This window comes from Mus musculus, chromosome 6 (genome assembly GCF_000001635.26).
Source record: "Mus musculus strain C57BL/6J chromosome 6, GRCm38.p6 C57BL/6J".
Lineage (NCBI taxonomy): Eukaryota > Metazoa > Chordata > Mammalia > Rodentia > Muridae > Mus > Mus musculus.
The window spans coordinates 100,267,821-100,287,828 of NC_000072.6; the positions used below are offsets into that span (position 1 = coordinate 100,267,821).

Consider the following 20,008-nt stretch of genomic DNA (forward strand, 5'->3'; position numbering starts at 1 on the left):
TCTAACATTTTTTGAGCTGTCAATTTAGTGTCAAAACCACCATTACACACACCCCACACTCAACACACTCCATAGACTATAGCACCCATCTTTTTTAGAATGATCTACACTGCAAAGCTTTTGTGGAAGCATAAACTCAGTGATGCCTGAAGAGGTCATTCCTGTCTAGCAACACTAAAGTTTCATGTAGCCGGGCAGTGGTGGCACACTTAATCCCAGCACTTGGGAGGCAGAGGCAGGTGGATTTCTCTGAGTTCGAGGCCAGCCTGGTCTACAGAGTGAGTTCCAGGACAGCCAGAGCTACACAGAGAAGCCCTGTCTCAAAACAACAACAACAACAAATAAATATTTAAAGCCTAAATAAATAAATAAGCAAGCTTCATGTTTTTGGGAGTCACTATGCAACCTACCATATTCAAGTGATTTTCAAAGCACAAGAAAATGAAAAGCAAACAAATACAACCAGCCTGAAGTTTATTCAAACAATATGAAGTACATGTCTGTAATCCCAGCACTAGGGAAAAGTATGAGGCAGGGACACAGAGTTGAGGACCAGCCTGTGAAGTTTGACAATTGGTAACTGTACTGGCTAGTTTTGTGTCAACTTGACACAGCTGGAGTTATCACAGAGAAAGGATCTTCAGTTGGGGAAATGCCTCCATGAGATCCAACTGTAAGGCATTTTCTCAATTAGTGATCAAGGGGGAAAGGCCCCTTGTGGGTGGGACCATCTCTGGGCTGGTAGTCTTGGGTTCTATAAGAGAGCAGGCTGAGCAAGCCAGGTGAGGCAAGCCAGTAAAGAACATCCCTCCATGGCCTCTGCATCATCAGCTCCTGTTTCCTGACCTGCTTGAGTTCCAGTCCTGACTTCCTTTGGTGATGAACAAGCAGTATGGAAGTGTAAGCCAAATAAACCCTTTCCTCCCCAACTTGCTTCTTGGTCATGTTTGTGCAGGAATAAAAACCCTGACTAAGACAGTAACTGATGTATATTTCTTAAATGCAGCAAATCTTTTTACCAAAACACAATGCATTGGGAGAATGTCATTTCTACTCATGAAACACAATAGTTCTGAAAGTATTAATAAACAATTTAGAGACTTCATTTATAAAAAACAGTGCCAAAGAGCTGAAAAGAAAGACCTAGAATTTCCCCAGTTGGCCAAAAATGACTGTACCTCCTTCAAGAGCTCTAGTTCATCTCTTGAAAAACCCCTTAGAAAAGAAAAGAACTACAAACATTCCGAGTGCTACTCAAACTGCAAAATCTCTGAAGGAAAGTACAGATTACAAGTTTTTTGTTGAATTTAATCTACCTTTATTTTACCATCACCCTAAGCCATTTTCAGGATCCAGACCACCTACCCTGTCCCTATTTGTACAGTTTTTATCCAGAAGCTTGAATAGAGAATTTGAGAAGCCCACCTTGCATCTACTATATGTCAGCTGTGAGCAGAAAAGCAGATATTCACTCGGAACTATAATCACAGGAACCCATCCTAAAATTAATATAGTCTATGTGAAAAGTAAAACCAGAAACCGAAGTAAGGAGTAAGACAACAGCAGCCCAGCCTCACGGCCACACCTTCAATTCCAACACAGACAAACGAGGAGGATCTGAGTTCAAAGATTGGTCTACAGAGGGAGTTTTCAAGATAGCCAAGGCAACACAGAGAAACTCTCTCAAGAAACCAAAAGCCTGGGTATGGCAATACTTCCAAGCCATCCACCTAGTTTCTTGTTTGTGTTGCAGAATGAGATTAAACTCAGACTACACAATATATAGGCAAGCACTGGGCTACATTCTCAGCCTTTGGTTTTGGTGTCACACCAGCTTTCAGTGTGAGCTGGCTTTTAATTTGCTACTTAGATAGCCCAGACAGGCCTCCAACTCTTCATCTTCCTGTCTCAACTTCCTGAGTGCTGGGACCACAGGAGTGTGCCACCATACCTAAACTCAGTTTTTTAAACTGGAAATATGTTTGCATAAAAATTTTACCAACAATAGACATAATTATTCCCTAAGGGTGAAAGGCATTTAAACAAGAAATGAGCATAGTGGATTATGCTCTGAAATGTACAGTGAAGAATACAAAAGCCTGTACTGGAAAATGTAACAATTTATCTACCCTGAGGGGTTCAAGCCCAAATACAGATGAACAAATATGAAAAAAAAAAAAAACAAAACAAAAACAACAACAACAACAAAAAACAGTACAAAATAATTCCATGTTCTGCTGGAGACCTAATATAACATTGCTTTAATGGTCAGACAAGAATCAAGAATGGTTTCCCTGAAGGGTTATTATTAGCTGGACCTTGTACCAGAAGCTGAAGTTTAGCAGATAGGGATAAAGGGTAAAGTTTTTAGACAATTATCCAACTGGGCTAGATATGTCTCTCAGTGATGGAGGCTGCCCTGAACCACAAAGTATGTGGCTGGATAAGCAACATAGTGGCATAAAGAGTTCAATGAACACTGATTAGTGTGGCCAGGAAATATATACCAAGGGCAAGAAAGCCTTGCAGATTAAAAATCAATCAATCAATCAATCAACCAACCAACCAATTGTTGGATAGAAAAATTACATGCTCTCTGCATTTCTGATATTAACTCCAAGGGACTAAAATTGATAGAGATTCTTGCAAAATACACTGAAATTTAAAAGAAAAAATGCAGTGAAGAATAGCATTAAGGCAGTAAAATATTAGAAGAATAAAATGAGTTTAGTTTGTTGACTATCATGGTAGATGGGCATCTAATGTTTCTAAACTGAGGTTTTAAATAAATATGCTATTTCTACGGAGCAAGAAAGATCAAGTGCACTTCTACTAAAACAACAACAACAACCAAACCTCCTTGGGATTACGAGTGTTAAAACTCTAAGCCTCACTTCCTTACCTGTTAAAGAGCCATATACCTCTCTGATATATACCAATGCCTTGTGAGGATTAAAGGAGAAAAATGCAAACTTCTACTCTGTTAAATCCCCATGAAAAATTGGACCATATCAGCACTGGGTGGACTACAAGGTCATTAATGAAGCTTTAAAAATAAAAACAAGGTCACACCAAGCTACCCAGCCCTGGGATGGCTTGTTATGCTGATAAGGACAAGCTGTGCCTCCATACATAGCACTAAGTACAGTCAATATACATCTGATGTTCAATGCATGCTAGTCACAGAGACCTCCCAATGTAGAAGGCATCTGTCAGAAGAAGTAAGCTACGGGGGTTTCCTTAATTAGCACAATAAAACAAAGGTGTAAGTATGCACCACCCCAGGGCTGCAATACATCAAATACTTTAAAACACACTGATTCTGCACTGAGTGCTCTGTAGCGATTTCAAGTTTTCCAAATTTCTTCTTTTTGGGTCCTCTGTTTTGTTGTTTGAAACAAGGTCTCTATGTAGCCCTGGGCATTCTGGTACTATGTAAATCAGGCTTGGTCTTGGAACTTACATAATTCCCCAACCTCTGCCTCCCAAGAGCTGGGATTAAAGGCATGTACCACCTACCTTCAAGGTCAGATATTCCGAATACCATTGTCTCCACCCTCACTTTCCTCAGTTTTCATTGAGCTTAGAAAAAATTAGGGTATGTAAATGAAGAGTTTAGCTTTAAGAAAAACTGTTCAGTTACATATTAACTGAACGCTCCAACATCATATCAGATAAAACTCCTTCGAGCAGAGATACCAAATTATTTTTAGTACTTATTCATACATCATTGGATGTAGCACACTACAAATCCATTTTCCCTATAAATTTTTAGACAAATAATTTGGCATTGAAGTATTTTAAGAGAAAGTTTAAGTCCTATCTCAGAAAACAACAATAAATCAGAAAAGAGTCACTCAAGATCCTATGTGTGCAGACTCAGGAACCCTTCAAAGAGGGAAACTCTAAAAACAAACCCCCAAACCCACCAGGAAGGGTAGTGTGCTCACCAGGAAGGGTAGTGTGCTCACCAGGAAGGGTAGTGTGCCCACCAGGAAGGGTAGTGTGCTCACCAGGAAGGGTAGTGTGCCCACCAGGAAGGGTAGTGTGCCCACCAGGAAGGGTATGCTCAAGGTTTTCCAAAAGGGACAGGGAGGAGCAAAACAATGGCCAAACTGTCCTAGTCAGGAATCAGGGAAATCAGCAGCTGTGAGCTCTTTGCATGTATGATGATGTGATGGGTGCCATGTCTGAGGGAGGCTCACAGTAATCTGTATCTGGAATAAGAGAGGCAGGCAGGAAAGGAGGCATTTGCCAACCCATGAGCTGATTATTTACTGACATATATACACCACATCCTAGAATAACTAACGACAAGCTGAATGTCACCTGACTTCCTCAGTAACTGAAGAGAACTGGACACAGGGTCAGTGCACAGAGTGAAAGCAGAACTAACAGGGTCCCCAACTTCTATCCACCAGATTCTACCCAGGCAACAAGTACTTCCCACTGTGACACTTACCTACAGAGCTCACAACTCACTCGCTGCTTCTTGCTGGTGGTTTTAATAATATCATGAAAAGTTCTTTTGAGGAATTGTATAATTTTCTAAGTCAAGCAGCGAATAACTTTTGATTTCAAGGCAGAAAAGAATATACACTCTGTCTAGATTTAAAGGTGATTATTTCCTGAGGAGTCAGGATGAGAAGGATAAGAAACACAAGGAAAATGAAAAAGGAATAAGTAAAATGAATCTCTTAATCTATACAGTGTTAACTAACCATTACTGGCTCTGTGACTAGGCTTTTTTCCAGAATTCTGAATAAGCATTATAATATTGCTCTCTTCAAACTGAAATAGTCCTAGAAAAGGATGGAATGTTGTGAAGGTGCAGGGTAAAGAAGTTTACACCTTGTACACAGTAATTGGGCCATTCAGTTTCATCACCTTTCCTATCCTACTGAATGTGAAATCCATTAACAGCTACCTCCCAAAACTGCTTTGAGTATTAACATTAGGGAAAAGGACAAAAAACTGATGTGCAAAGTATAGAGCACTATTTGAATAGCTGATCTAGAATATTATGACTAATTAATTAATAGGCTATAATATTCAGGGACCTGCAATAGTAGCTATACAGTCAGTCAAATCACAATTTACATATCTTTCCTTTTTTTTTAAGTGCATATTCCACCTGTATGTATGACTATGTACCACATCCATGCATTCCATGGTATCCATGGAAGTCAGAAGAGGGTTTCTGACCCACTGGAACTGGACTTACAGACGCATTTACAGACTCACAAAAAATTTAAGTATACTAATGTTAATTATTACCTTTCAGCTTCTATGTAATACACCTTAATTATAATAGTGTCAGAACCAATAAAACATCATTAGCATAGGCATACTTAAGGAGTTCAATGCCAATTTTTATGCTTTATGATTTTCAAAATGATTTTGATTTTTTAAAAAATACTTTTGACTCTTGGAATAATCATGAAACATAATGATGTTATACAGGTATATAATGTGTAAATGACCAAATCACTCTAACAACTTAAACTTTTTTTTTTTTTAAAGATTTTTATTTATTATATGTAAGTACACTGTAGCTGTCTTCAGACACTCCAGAAGAGGGCGTCAGATCTCGTTACGGATGGTTGTGAGCCACCATGTGGTTGCTGGGATTTGAACTCCGGACCTTCGGAAGAGCAGTCGGGTGCTCTTACCCACTGAGCCATCTCACCAGCCCCAACTTAAACTTTTAAAATAACAATTCTTTGTGCTGAGAAATAAATCCTTCCCTTTTTATGTTTTGAATAACTAATAACTGTGCATACACACCCCAAGCTTTATTTGGGGATGTTATCACACCTCTGAATCCCAGTTACCATGTCACTTAATACAGGTTCACACTCACACAATACAACCCAAGACATCAAAAGATCTTCCACAGTAGGAAGTCTTTTAAGATCAGTGTTTTTAGCAGGCAGTGGTGGTGCACACCTTTAATCACAGCACTTGGGAAGCAGATGCAGTGCTGTGAACTCAGATTTCTGAGTTCAAGGTCAGTCTGATCTACAGAGTGAGTTCCAGGACAGCCAGGGCTACACAGAATCCCTGTCTCGAAGGGGAAAAAAAAAAAAAAAAAATCAGTGTTTTCAGTCAGGCAGTGGTTCCTGTCTTTCTTGAATTCCAGCTCTTGAGGCAGAAATCTGTAATGTGTCTAATGCTTGATTTAAAAGTTGGGTTTCTCAATTGTTAGGAGCTCATACTGCTTTTGTAGAGGGGACCAGAGTTTGACTCATAGCACCCACAAAACGAGCAGCACCTGACAAGGTACCAGAGGATCCAATGCCCTCTCTTCTGGCTTCTGTGAGTACCTGCACTCACACGAACATACAAAATAATTTTTTTTCTTTCTAATTTAAAATGTTTAAAATTTAGTTGTGACCCAAAATAAAATAAAAAGGTAAGAAGCCGATAGTGGTGGAATACACCTTTATTCCCAGCACTCAGGAGGCAAAGGCAGATGAAGATCTCAAGGGCCAGCCTGGTCTACATACAGAGCTAGAGCTCCAGGAAACAGAAACTCTGTTCTGGAAAAGCAAACAAATATCAACTGACTTAATTTGAATTTCATTTTTAAAAAAGGCCCGATGATAAATTTTGGCTTTGGATTAAGAAAGACCTGACAATTTCAATGTTCCTAAACATCTTTCTGCCACTCTGCACTGTGCACTTGTGAGGCAGCATTCTCAGAATTTTGATTATAAAATCAAACTAACAATTCTGAAAAACACCAAAAATGCTTTATGCTTCACATATCCAATATTAAGCTAAGATATATAAAACTAAGTACATCCACCTGGTTAGACCAAATTAGCTTTTGTCTCTATAAATGGTAAATATCAGTGTACATCAAAAAATGTTAAGGTAAACTTATGATATTATCCAAGTATTTGATTTCTGTGCCTAGTTTAGATGCCTCTCTGCTCTGAGGTCCTCAGTAGGAAAAGCTGACCAGCAGTATGACACTGAGAAGTTCTGGGTCCTACTTCATAACGGCTTAACGAAGACTCTTTGGATTAAGATCCAGCAATGTGTTTAAACAAATCTTATAGGTGTTTCCACTGGCTGTCTGAGAACCATGAACCTACACAAATTCAGAATAAGCACACTTTCCTTCGCACAAATCAATTCTTCGGCGGAAGATCTAAGATGTTGATAAAAAAATTCAGAATCTTAGTTCTTCTAGAATACAATTTACAACAGATTTTCACTTTACTCTTACAAATAAAGAATTTGTAAATATAAAATGTTCACAACTTCTTCTTAAATGCATCCAAAGTAAGCTATATCAAAGCTTTGAAATCTTTCATACAGCTTACCATCCCATATGCTGCTACCACCTATCCCATTTTGTCACTCTTAAAACAACACCTCATATGACCACATAGCACCAGGAGAAATGTATACAAGTATTTGTGGTCCAGTAACTAAATTCCTCAAAAACATTTCAGCTGATGGTGTTTCTACTCTTGTTTAGTCTCTAAATAGGTTCTAGAGCTCCCCCCCACCCAAGACAGGGTTTCTCTGTGTAGCACTTGACTGTCCTTGAACTCAGAGATCAGCCTGCCTCTGCCTCCCAAGTGCTGGGTTTAAAGACATGCACCATCGCTGGCACCACTGCCTGATTAGTTTATCAACCTTTACTGACATTTTCTTTATTCATATAGCAGAAACTAATGGGCTGTGGAAGTGGCTCAACTGTGATCAACACTAGATGCTCATCCTAAGGCCCTAAGTTTGATTCACCTAATGATTGGCCAATCATATTACCACATGTATTAGACAGTAGTGACTCAGGAATTGGTCAAAACATCTGAATCCTGCAGTCAGTCAGTCATGGCACCCTTCTCCTTACAGGCTATATAGACCACTAAAGGGTTCTGGATTTGGGGGCTTAAAGTAGTTTGAGTCAAGAGTCTGACTTCTTGCCATATTCTATTCTTTCAGTACCTGTGGTAGCAAACAGAGTTCTCATAAAAGAGAAGAGCTAGCAAACCTCACACTCTACATGCAACATCTGAGCTGTTCTTAGAAAGCAGTCATCAGTTTGTTCTCTCTATGACTAACCACAATTTAAGAGTCATCATGCTGAGGAAACTAGCATTCCCTTAATCTCTGTCTTTCCAAAGGCCACTAAATTTTTTAACTATATGCTTCATGCTCTTTAATTGTATAGAAAACTACATTAAGTCTTAACTCAGGTGCTTTTTTACATATCCCTGTATACCTTCCACTGTTTTTCTTTTTTCTCTTTTTGTTCAACCACAAGATAAAACAGATACTGTAAGCTGGCTAAGAGGAAAAGAGAAAGCAGTATCTAACCCAGCTTAGAAATTTCACCTGTTTACCTTAGGATTCCAACTCTCAATCTCTGGGTAACACTATAACATATCCACAACTGCCATAATTTACTGGGCTCATTTTTGCCACCATAGTGTCAATCACTGCGTGAAATGAAAATATAGCTAAAGAAATGAAGTGAATGTGTCAAGAATTCAACAGAACACAATTACTCCATTTTACTCATCACAATAGTAAACAACGGGTACCAAGATGAGACTAACTCCTCTATGTAGGAGGTATAGCATCAGGTTATAAACACGTTACAATGCAGAAGGGACAGAGGGCTTCCATCATTAGTCAGTGCTAACCATCTGTAAGCTGCCTTGGGTATCAGTTTACAAACAAGCAATCTGCCTCTTTAAAATTGGTATAGCCCATAAAAATCAACCCCTTGCTTCATTTCTAGACTTCCCAAAGACTTCTGGCCGCTAAAACCACCACCTGGGCTATTAAGATAATACTTATGACAGTTGATATTCAAGTGTGCCACAAAACACCACAACTCATAAGGCACCCCAGGAATATTTTAAATGCACTACTTCCTGCCTCCAAGATTTTTAATCTTACATTTTAAGTCCCAGTATTTGTCTAGAAAATAATACCAGAAAAACAGCACTATTACTCTTAGGGGCACACTTTAGGAAGACAATGCTCACCTAACTCATTAACATTAAACACAAAAGGAAAGGCCCTCACATATGAAAGAACATTTACAAGAACTCAAAACTGGGGTTGGATGGGGGTGTTGCTCTAGCACAAATTAAGCAATGGCTTTTGAACCCTAACAGCCAAAAGAACTATATATTTCTCCAAGTTTTTATTTACTCTATACAACAGACATCTGTGAACCCCTAGAAGTGCCAGGGTGTATTATAATAAACACAGGAAAACAAAAATATAAAAAACAAAACACCCTCCCCCACTCTGTCCTCCAACAAGATGAAAAAGAGGCACACTGGCAATCAAATAAAAACACAGCTGATATAATATATGCATGACAGAATGCATGCAAAAAGGCACCATGAAAGGTCATCTGGAAGGACAAACACATCAGCTAGAACACACAGGAAGGAAAACCCCTTAAAAAGAAAACAGAAGGGAGCAGAGATGGCATGCATCTTTAATCTCAGCACCTGGGAGTCAGAGGCAGGCAAAACTGTGTTTGAAGCCAGACTGGACAACCAGGGCTACACAAAAACAAGAAAAAGGGAGGAGGTGAAAAGGTTGGAAAGATGGCTTGGCTGTTAAGAGCTCAGGCTGCTCTTCCAGAGGACCCAAGTTCAATTCCAGCACCCACTTGGCAGCTTAAAAGTGTCTAACTCTAGTTCCAGGGGATCCGACACCCTCACACAGATCCACATACATGCAAAAATGCCAATGCATATAAAATAAAAATAACTCTTTAAAAAGGAAGGGAAGGAAAAGAAAGAAGTAAGGGAAGAAAAAATACTGGATGTATGAAGTGAGACATCACAGTCCACTCAGAAAACACCAAACAGCCAGGCAGTGGCAAGCAGATTTATGAGTTCCAGGCCAGCCTGGTCTACATAGTGAGTTCCAGGACAGCCCAGGCTACACAAAGAAACCCTGTCTAGAAACACACACACACACACACACACACACACACACACACACCCAACACCAAACGGTTTTGCATTGAACAAACATACTCTGTAAAGAGGGCAGATGGAGTACTTGCATGATGCTTGCACAAATTAAGACAGACATAGGAAAAAGACTAAACCACAAAAAACTTGACATATTCAGGATTTAGATTTCTTCCTAAAAGCAATGCAAACCAGGAGACAATTTGAAGCAGAATCTGAAGCAGAGTGATCTGTGTGACACCTTTGGAAAACTCTCTCAGAACTCAGCTTTTTAACCTATGGGTTGAACTGCCTTTAAGCTGTTCAAGTGAAGAAGCAGGTATATTTGTCATATATACACAAGCACAGAGACAATGAGGTAGTCAGTAATAGTGGTAATAGATAGTAGTAACAGGAAGACTAATAATAAATACTCTACGGGAATTCATAGCATTGGGAGCAAACTAAAAGTATGGAGATGATGAGCTGGGATGTTTGTCAATTATAGAGCACTTGCCTAACATGCTTGAAGCCCTATCCTAAGAACCTGGGGATTTAAAACGAGGTCAAAAAAACCATTATGTATAGTGGCACAGTCCAGTTGTGGTTCATTAATCCAGGGAAGGAGGCTGACAAGCTTGAGTTCAAGCCCAGCATGAACCAGTCTAAACAACCAATCTTACTTCAAATACAATGATGAGTCCTTGTCTTCAAGGAAGAAGATGGTTTCCACTTTAAACAATCATCAACTCCGATGAGCTGCCTCACACCATGCCATCATCAGTCACCTCACTCAGCCTTTTCCTTCACTGGATACTACGTGATGCTCTGATCTTTTTCAATCCAAGTTCTTAAGAGGGAGTTCTCCATTCACTTACTGACCAATGTCTTGAAATAGAAGTGGCTGGTGAGCCAGGCCAGGTATAGTAGGACATGCCAGAAACTAAAGCTTTGGGAGGCTGAGGCAAGAGAACTAACTATTCAAGGCTATATACCTTGGTCAACTCTGGCTAGCTAAGACTCCAACTCAAAATTACAAACAAAAAGAAAAACTGCTAAACAAAATAAACAATGAGAGATGAGAATAAACTCCCTATTATGACCTCTAGAAGTTTCACACCTTTAATCCTAGTCACATAATGTTAGAGACTCTTCCCCTCTTGTCCTTCGATGCATGCAGCAGAGCTGACCCTAACTAAGGTCATGAGAAAGCAAGAGAGCTAGCCCTGCCCCTCACCTAGGCAGTACTTAAGAGCTGACTCTGGTGGTGGGGGTGCTGGTGAGCCACTGAAGACAGAGAATGGGGAGAGCTGTCCCTACCTCTTGCTGATAGCAACATTTGGTGAGCTAGCTGGGGCAGTGCTGGAGAGCTTACCTTGGTGGGAGCAGGTGAGCTAATGGTCTGACCAACCCAGCTACCTCCCAGACCTAGATCCTGGTCTACATAATAGATTCTATCTTTAGAAGGGGTTAAAAAAGAGGGCTGGAAAGATGGCTTAGCGGTTAAGAGCAACAACTGTTCTTCCGAGCTCATTCCAGCAACCACATGGTGGCTCACAACCATCGGTAATGAGATCTGACACCCTCTTCTGGGGTGTCTGAAGACAGCTACAGTGTACTTATATATAATGAATAAATCTTCAAAAAAAAAAAAAGAAAAGAAAAGGAAAAGGGAAGGGATGAGATAGTCTGAGGGCAGCTGCTCAGAGCACTCAGATGGCCTGAGAGTAAAACAGCACTGGTAAAATAAACAAGAACTGCTCACAGCAGCATGACAATGAGTAAAGATGAAGGACTCCTCTCACAGAACTTAAAACATCAAGGGAAACGAATCACCAAGGACAGAATATGAGGCAGTAAACAGGGAGTTCCTGAGAAAGTTCTCCAAACAATTTCATGAAGAATCTGGAACATCAAGTTGCAAACAAGAGTTCACTTTGTAGAAATTAAAGTCTTTAAACGTGTAGACTACCAACAGGTAAAGCAGTCACTACTTCAAGGGAGCAAAGACAATACCACCAAGGAGAAAAACAAAACAAAACAACAACAAAAGCCGGCCAGAAAGACATCAGAATGCCATCAGCTCCAGCTCAAGTCCAGAACTCCACTACTCTGAGCACTTAGGAAAGGATCTGGTTCTGGTAGTTCTTTTGGTAAGCTACTGCAATTGGAAGGTTTCTAAACCTTGGAAGTTCACATACTTAAGTGCATAATTAATGTCTGCCATACAGTCCAGTAAGTAATACAGTGGTGTTATAATTTCCTATCCTGGTGATTAAAAAACATCACAAGGTATTGTAACTGACCTGTGTTTAGTATATAACATACAACCAAGAAAAGTTGGGTACCCTATGACCCCAACGCCAGCAATATAAACATCTGAACTTTAAAAAAGCTAAACAGCACACATAAACCAGAAGAACTCAACTCTCCTGACTCCAAAAGCAAACAGCATCACCACCCACACCTAAACAGGGGAATTGCCTATATGAAGAGCAGCCTCTACCAGTCCAGCCCTCATTCCTCTATGTTCCTCACTACCACAGTCTTCAGGACATGTTGTCACTGTTGAAATGATCTCAGTTTTCTGTTTATATATTTTCCCTTTCCTCTCCATAGGAGTTCAAACTCAATGAGAATGGGAACTTCACCTATCTTTGCATCACTGTGCATGTACACAGAGTTCACACAGCTATCTGCACAATAAAAACTTGGTCAAATGACAACTACCAAGGTAATTTATTTAAAGGACACCAAGTGCACATAAGTACCAACAACACAGTACGTTCACTGCAATGACAAAGTGATTACTCAATTTGCATTAAGAGTGATTTTGAAAACCTCCAGCTCTGAATGGCACATCAGCTTCAGAGACTGGGTAAGGTTTGATGATCTGGAACACAGGAGTGTTTTTACTAAAGAAAAAACACAAAGAAGCCAATATGACTCAAGGTGCAAAACCACAGTTGTGGATTCTTGGGAAATCTTGCTGTCTGAAATGTACTGCCAGAAAGATGCCCTTTAAAGGGTTTCAGCAAAGATCATAACTATATTATGGCTATTCCACAAAACTTCTGTAGTAATCAGTGATTTTTCAAAAGACTGAATTGTCAAGATATCTTTATAAGGGAAGTCCAAAGTTACAAAGTGAAAACTCCGAAGCTCTCAAACACAGGTTTATACTAACAGTCACTTCTCTGACTTCTAACTCAACAGCCTGAATATCTTTCTATAAAACTAGTTATTTCTCTACAACTGTAGTAGTCAGCTTAAATTTTTTCCCCTCTTTCTACTGTCCACAAGGTTCTAAAAACAATATAAACTTTTCGCCGTGGCAGTGTTTAAATAACCAGGAATGCCAGGTGTGGTGGCGCACGCCTCTAATCCCAGCACTTGGGAGGCGGAGGTAGACAGATTTCTGAATTTGAGGCCAGCCTGGTCTACACAGCGTGAGTTCCAGGACAGCCAGGGCTACACAGAGAAACCCTGTCCTGGAAAACCAAAAAACAAACAAACAAACAAAAAACCAGGAATTAAAAAAGACCTTCAACTCAACATTGAGATAAAATATGCAGATCAGGATGACAGGGGCATGCATAAACTCTGCAGATACAAGGAATGGCCAAGACAGAAAGAAGCAATGGGAGGAGAACCCAACTTCTGAAAAGTGTTCTCTGCCTTCCACATTTGCCATGTAGTGAATGTGCACACATAAAAAGAATGTTTTAAAAAAAAAGTAATATCTGGAAACAAAACCAACCAAGTTCTAAACCTATATTGACTGATCCAAAGCATCTCTACTTTCTCAAGGGAGGGCAATTTAAGTAGCAGCTGGAGGGAAACCACTGCTAGCAACGTAACATTCACTGACAAGAATATGCAACAAACAGTGTTCCGGTAAGTCTATTTTAAAAAATAATATTTCACTCAGAGAAAAAAACCAAGGTCACAAAATCAGCTTTACCACCATGTATAGGAAGTTATTCTGTCCAACAATTTGAAAACCTCAGTAGCAGAAACTTGCATTAGTTCATGCATTTATAATGCTTTACTTTTCCTTCCCTCTTTCATTAAAAGGATAAGAAATACTACTTAAAGCTACACCTAGGAAAGGGGTCATGCTTCTCTTCCAGCCACCTGCCATCTTGCACATACAAAAAAGCTCCTGTATCTCTCCATCTTGCAAAGCTAGGTGTTAACACCATGATATGAGAGGCAACCCTCCAGAGTCTATTATTACATTAGGGTTAACTTTACTATGTATCATTGACTTTGAAAAAGGAAATCACATTATGGCAATGTTCTAAAACTTGGAATGTGTTGACAGCTGTACTCTTTCAAATGGCTAAGAAAAATCACTTAGTTATACTCATGATGACTAAATGGTATGATATGTAAAGTACGACCCCAGTCCCTAATAAAGCTCTTTAAAAACTAATAATAATAATAGTAATAAACAGGCTGAAGAGATGACTCGGTGGTTAAGAACACTTGAAGCTCTATCAGGGTACCAGCGTTGGATTCCCAGGATCTACATCAGGCAGCTAACAACCACCTATAGCTCCAGCTGGTTCAGGGAATCTGATGCCATTGTTCACCTGCACATACATACCTATACACCTAACACATAAATAACATTTTTTAAAAAATCAGCTAAAGGGGCTGGAAAGATGGCTCGGCGGTTAAGAGCACTGGCTGCTCTTCCAAAGGTCCTGAGTTCAAATTCCAGCAACCACACAGTGGCTCACAAGCACCCGTAATGAGATTTGATGCCCCCTTCTGGTTCATCTGAAGATAGTTATAGTGTAGTTATTTATAATAATAAATAAATCTTTTAAAAAATCAGCTAGAGATTAGAGAATGGGAAAATATGGTTAGGAAAGGAATTACAGACTAGAGAAGGCCAGAGTTAATGGCACATAACCTATAATACCAGAACTATTGAGATTACCAAGGGATGAAGCCAGGAGTTCAAAGCCAGCCTAAGCTATGTAGCCAGTTACAGGCAATTCAGGACCCTATCTCAAAAAAAAATTTCAGATCAAACATATATGTAGTAATTATCTCTAAAATACAGACCTTAGCCCAGCAGGATCATTCATAAATAAGGAAGGAACAAATATATAAAGCTCTCTTCTACCCTCAGACAATCCCTCTAGATAAAAGTCTATTCCTATTCCCTTGGGACTTTTCAGGCTGTCCTTTTCACTCTGCTCCGTGCTACTGGTACAAAGTCCCTATTCTAAAATAATTCAGTTCTAAGTGCAGATTTAAACTTCTACTGCACAGGCTGGTGAGATGGCTCAGCGGTTAACAGCACTGACTGTTCTTCCAGAGGTCATGAGTTCAAATCTTAGCAACCACATGGTGGCTCACAACCATCTGTAATGGGATCTGATGCCCTCTTCTGGTGTGTCTGAAGACAGCTACAGTATACTTATATATAATTAATACATCTAAAAAACAAACAAAAAACCCTACTACTGCACGTCCTAATATTAGTAAGAAGCTAGCAACTGATTTTGTAGAAATCAGTTTTTCTTTTCCAAAAGAAATGGAAGGGTTCTTTCTCCCATTTCTTCTCCTTGGCTTGATTTCCAAGCCAAGACTATTCTAATCTCACTTTATACAACCTTTGGTAGTCTTTAGAGCTTTGATTAGTTACTTGAGGACATGTTCTACATCCTTAACTAACACTCCCACCCACTTTCAGCAACATCTTTCATATCCTAGGAATTTTTATAAATGCTCTTTAGATGATGGGCAGTATTTTTCTACTTCAATTGAGGAACATCAACGCTATCCACAAAGGGCAAATAGCTGTGTCCTATTGGACTAATTTCAAACTGTTTTCCTGGATTGACTGGTTGATGCCAATAAATAAAGGCAAGGGTAATCAACAACTCCACAATAACTGCTGGCCAGCCAACCAGTTAAGACTGTTTAAACACTAGCTTAAAGCAACAAAACTATGTGTATCAGCAAACACACTATTTCAAAATTGCCAATTTTCAGCTATTACCCACCACCCAATCCTAACCATCAGGTTGGCCTGAAGTTCCTACAGACCTGACATTAATGCCCACTGCTGCAAAAACAAACCAAAAACCAAATTAAGTTTTCCACTGCCACAAGAGAGAAAACATAGGCAAATTCCTAAGAAATTTTGGAGGTATAAAACTATTGAAGCCTCCCCCAACTCACCCCATATTTTCAGCAGAAGTGCAGTTTGGTCTTCATGTGGTCCCTTAACAACAATTTGGGGTGGGGGCTGTCTCTAACTGTTGCCTGCCATGGGATCCCTTCCCCTACCTGGACTGCATGGTTGGACTTGAGTGAAGGAGGTGTTTAGTCCTGACTAGACTGGGGGGAGAAGGGGGAGTGCTTCCTTATCTCTGAAGAGAAGAGAAAGGGGGATTTGTAAGGGCAGGAATGAGAGGAGAGGAAGGGTGAGATTGGGATGTAATGGGAACAAAAAAGTAAATTATGGAAAGAAAATAAAATCATTTTTTAAAACTCAAATGTAAATTTACTTAGAAAAAGGTTCAAGAAAAAAATACTGTACAGCCAATATCCAAGAAAAATTAAGTGAAGGAATGCACTGGCTTGGAGAGCATGAACACTGGACATACTCACTTCTTCATATGAAACCCAGTGAGCTATACAGAACACAAAATGCCACTTGCATTCCACTTAATGAGGACTTCTAAAGTATTGATAACAACCAAATCCAAATAAGATTGGTTCAAAAAGACTATCATGAACTGGTGAAGGTTTCCCACCTGCATACTTTGTTCAAAGCCTACTGAATGACTTCAACTGCATAAAGCCCTGAAAGACGATACTTCATTTTTTTCTGTATGGACAGACTCAAATATCCTTGCATGCCAATATACCCATTTAAAATTTCACTATGGTCATCTGTGGTTCTGAAAACGGTAAACAAAATCTTAAATCAACACCTTTCACATGCTTCCAAAAAGTTAGTGATCAGGCTTTTCAATAAAAGTAAAAGTTGAAAAGCATTTCAATATGAGATAATTATTCCCAGCAATACATCAGATGTAAACTTTTGAATCTGGCTGAAGTTTCTCTTTACCAGCAAGGTTCTCAAGTTCTTACTAGTTTCCTGGTCATTTCCTTGAACATCAACTACACATAACACTCAAGGCAAAACCACAATAAAGAGCTTTGGCCTCAGCGGGATTCTACATGTAAAAAACATTACTCATAAATAGTATACAGTTACTATTGATTTAAAGTTAACAAATACATTTCTAAACTTTCATGCTGTGATGGAATCTCCGATTTTAGACAGCAGAACAAATCCTAAGAAATGGGTTTTCCGTTTAACTAATCTATTATGACACAAAAAACTGACGTTAATTTACTTTAATTAAAAAAAAAAAAAAAAGATCCTACTAGCTGGATACCAGGAAGCTGATCTACATCCCAGCACCCAGGAGACTGAAGTAACAGGATTGCAGTTCCAGATTAGCTCTAAATATAGTGAGATGCTATCTTAGTAGTGAAAGACTACTTACAGGGAAATAAATTTCAGTTCTTGAGTTTTGATTCAAAGGTCTCATTTCTTAAGAGTTAGTAAAATTCACAAAATTCCCCAGTAACTGGAGCAATTCATTCCACTTATACTTGCAGCTGAGCCTCCTTAATCCCAGATGTAAGTAAGCAACTAAACTGATAGGACTCCTCACTCAGAACATCCAGGTGGAACTAGTGACAATGGATGCTGCCAATTCAAAAGCAAGCACCTGCTGAAATGAAACATTTAGTCATCAACCTGAAGGCCTGCTGATGAGTCTTAAGCTAACTCTCCCTTTCTTATGTGTTCTAAAGACAGTTCCTTTAAATGGGAGCAGTAAGAATGTAAGCCTTAGCAAGAGAAATTCCAAGTAAAAGTTAAGACACCTGCAAGACTATAAAATCAATTTTAATGTTACCTCTACAAATAGTTTCAACTCATTTGCAGTTAACCACTCTCATCTCAATATAAAAGAATCCCTTACAATGTTTTAACATAAAGCCATTAACACAAACTTCAAGTCTATTCACCTCAACAATTCACACACTTCACCATTCTGCACAAGCCAGTAACAAAAGACACATCACCAGGCCCCCCGCCTGACAAATGCACTTTTTTGAACCCTCCAGAACATATCTCCAATTGCCAAAAAAAAAAAAAGGATATTTGCAACCCAAGACAGACAAAAGGCACAACTCAGTCTTATTGTACTACCATATTACCATTAAACTCAGGAAAAAACTAATTCTGAACAAATTAAAACCACTCTGCACGCGGCAAATACCAAAATGTCTAACGTTCTTCAATCCATATCACTATCCCCTTCTCCTTTCTCCCCTGTGGGAGCCAACAGCAACAAGCCAAAGGATGCAAATGTCAAATAAATCCAGTGTCTGTCTGAAACAAGACGAAAACCTGAGGAAAATCCCTCCCATAAATCCTGTATTTTAGCACGAGGCACTGGACGCAACTTGAAATGGCACACAACCTGAACCACATCGCCCATCACCAAATGCTTTAAAAAAAAAAAAAAAAAAAAAGGGTCGTAATCAACAAGTTGGCAAGAGGGCGATCAATAATAATGAAAGTACGACTCACTCCCCTCTCCTCCGCGCAATAAATAAATAAGGCCAAAACAAGTCTTTCAACAAAAGCTAACACACGTCTTCCAGTACCTGGTGGAGGTGCCTTTCCGCACATCGCAGATGCTGCATTTAAAGGCTTCGGCGCTGTTCCTAAAGGTGCAGACGCTACAATCCCAAAAGCCTTCGTCTGCGGCAGGTTTCGCTTGTCTTTTTGGCCTTCCCAGGAGTGGAGAACCGAGGGGAGAATAGAGGAGAGAAAACACGCTGGTAAGCCCTCGTCAATTCCCAGGAATCCGACGCTGGAAACTTCTCGCGGCGACCACCCATCCACCCCACTGGCGGGCACCGAGGCGAGAGGCCGACGGACAGCGCGGAGCCGGGCGCCCCCTCCGGCCCCGGGCACCGAGCGCCTAGCGGCGGCGGCGGCTCACGCGGGGCCGCGCCGAGCGCAGGAAGCGGGCCGACTCGTGGGCGCGAGCGCGGGGCGGCGGGGGCGCGGCGCGGGCCGCGGGCCGGATCCCGAAGGCGGCGGGCAGCCGGGACGGCCGGGCGGCGGCGCGGAGGGGGCCGGCGCCGCGCGCTGCCCGCCCCTGCTCGCGCCCTCCCGCCCGCCCCACCTGGTTAAATCTCCCTTTGTCTGGGCGGAGCGGCGACGGCGGAGGGCGGCTGAGGAGGAGCCGCCATGGCTGCGGCGCGCACGGCCGCCGGCCCGAGCGGAGCGACACCGCCTCCCTCCGCCCCCGGGTCTCCATCTTAGCGCGCCTCCCCCGCGCGGCCGCTCCGGCCTAGTCGCCGGTGTCCCCGCCCGCCGCGGCCGCCCTCCCCTTCCGCCCCTTCGGCGCCCGGCAGGTACCTGGTCGGGCTCTTCTTGTCGCCCATGGTCATGGACGGGCTGGCCCCCGGCGCCCCACAGCTGCGCGCGCCGCCGCTCAGAGGAGAAGCGCGGTCCGCAGCGTCGCGGAGCGGCCCCCGCCCTCCCGCGCCGCCCGCCCGCCCTCCGCTGCTGGGCTCGAGCTCCAGCCGCCGCCGCCGCCGCCGCTGCCGCCGCCAGTCTCCGGACGAGACTAGTCCCCGCCAGCGCCGCCTCCGCCGAGTGACTGACGAGGGGCGGGGCCGGGCGCCGCGCGTCACGCGCCGGGCAACCAATAAGAGGACGACGACCGGCGCCGCGGGGGCGGGGCGTAGCGCGCGGGAGGGCGGGGCGCCGCGGGGGGGCGGGGCGGCCGGCGTGCGTGCCCGGGAGTGTGTGTGCGCGCGGGGGGCGCGCGTGCCTGCCGGTGGCCCCCGCGGCCCCGGCGCGTCTGAGCGTGCGAGCCCGGCGGGGAGCACGTGGCCGTGCCCGCGGGCCCCCGTGGCTCTGTGGCGGCTCCCACTCGCCGCCGAGCCCTGTGCGGCCGCTGCTGGGACTCTGGCCCCGCAGCCGCTCCGCTGAAGTA

At 41.9% G+C, this 20,008-nt stretch overlaps 1 protein-coding gene across 1 annotated transcript in view; it reads right to left on the bottom strand.

Moving 5' to 3' along the window:
* Positions 1 to 19,538, bottom strand: part of Rybp (RING1 and YY1 binding protein) — a 58,794-nt gene extending 39,256 nt beyond the window's left edge. Inside the window, exons 1-2 of the mRNA NM_019743.3 lie at positions 19,426 to 19,538; positions 18,663 to 18,788 (exon numbers count right to left, since the gene is read on the bottom strand). Coding sequence (NP_062717.2) covers positions 18,663 to 18,788; positions 19,426 to 19,457 — 158 coding nt within the window. The 5' untranslated portion in view covers positions 19,458 to 19,538. The remainder of the gene's footprint in view (positions 1 to 18,662; positions 18,789 to 19,425) is intronic.
* Between the last annotated feature and the right edge of the window lie 470 nt (positions 19,539 to 20,008).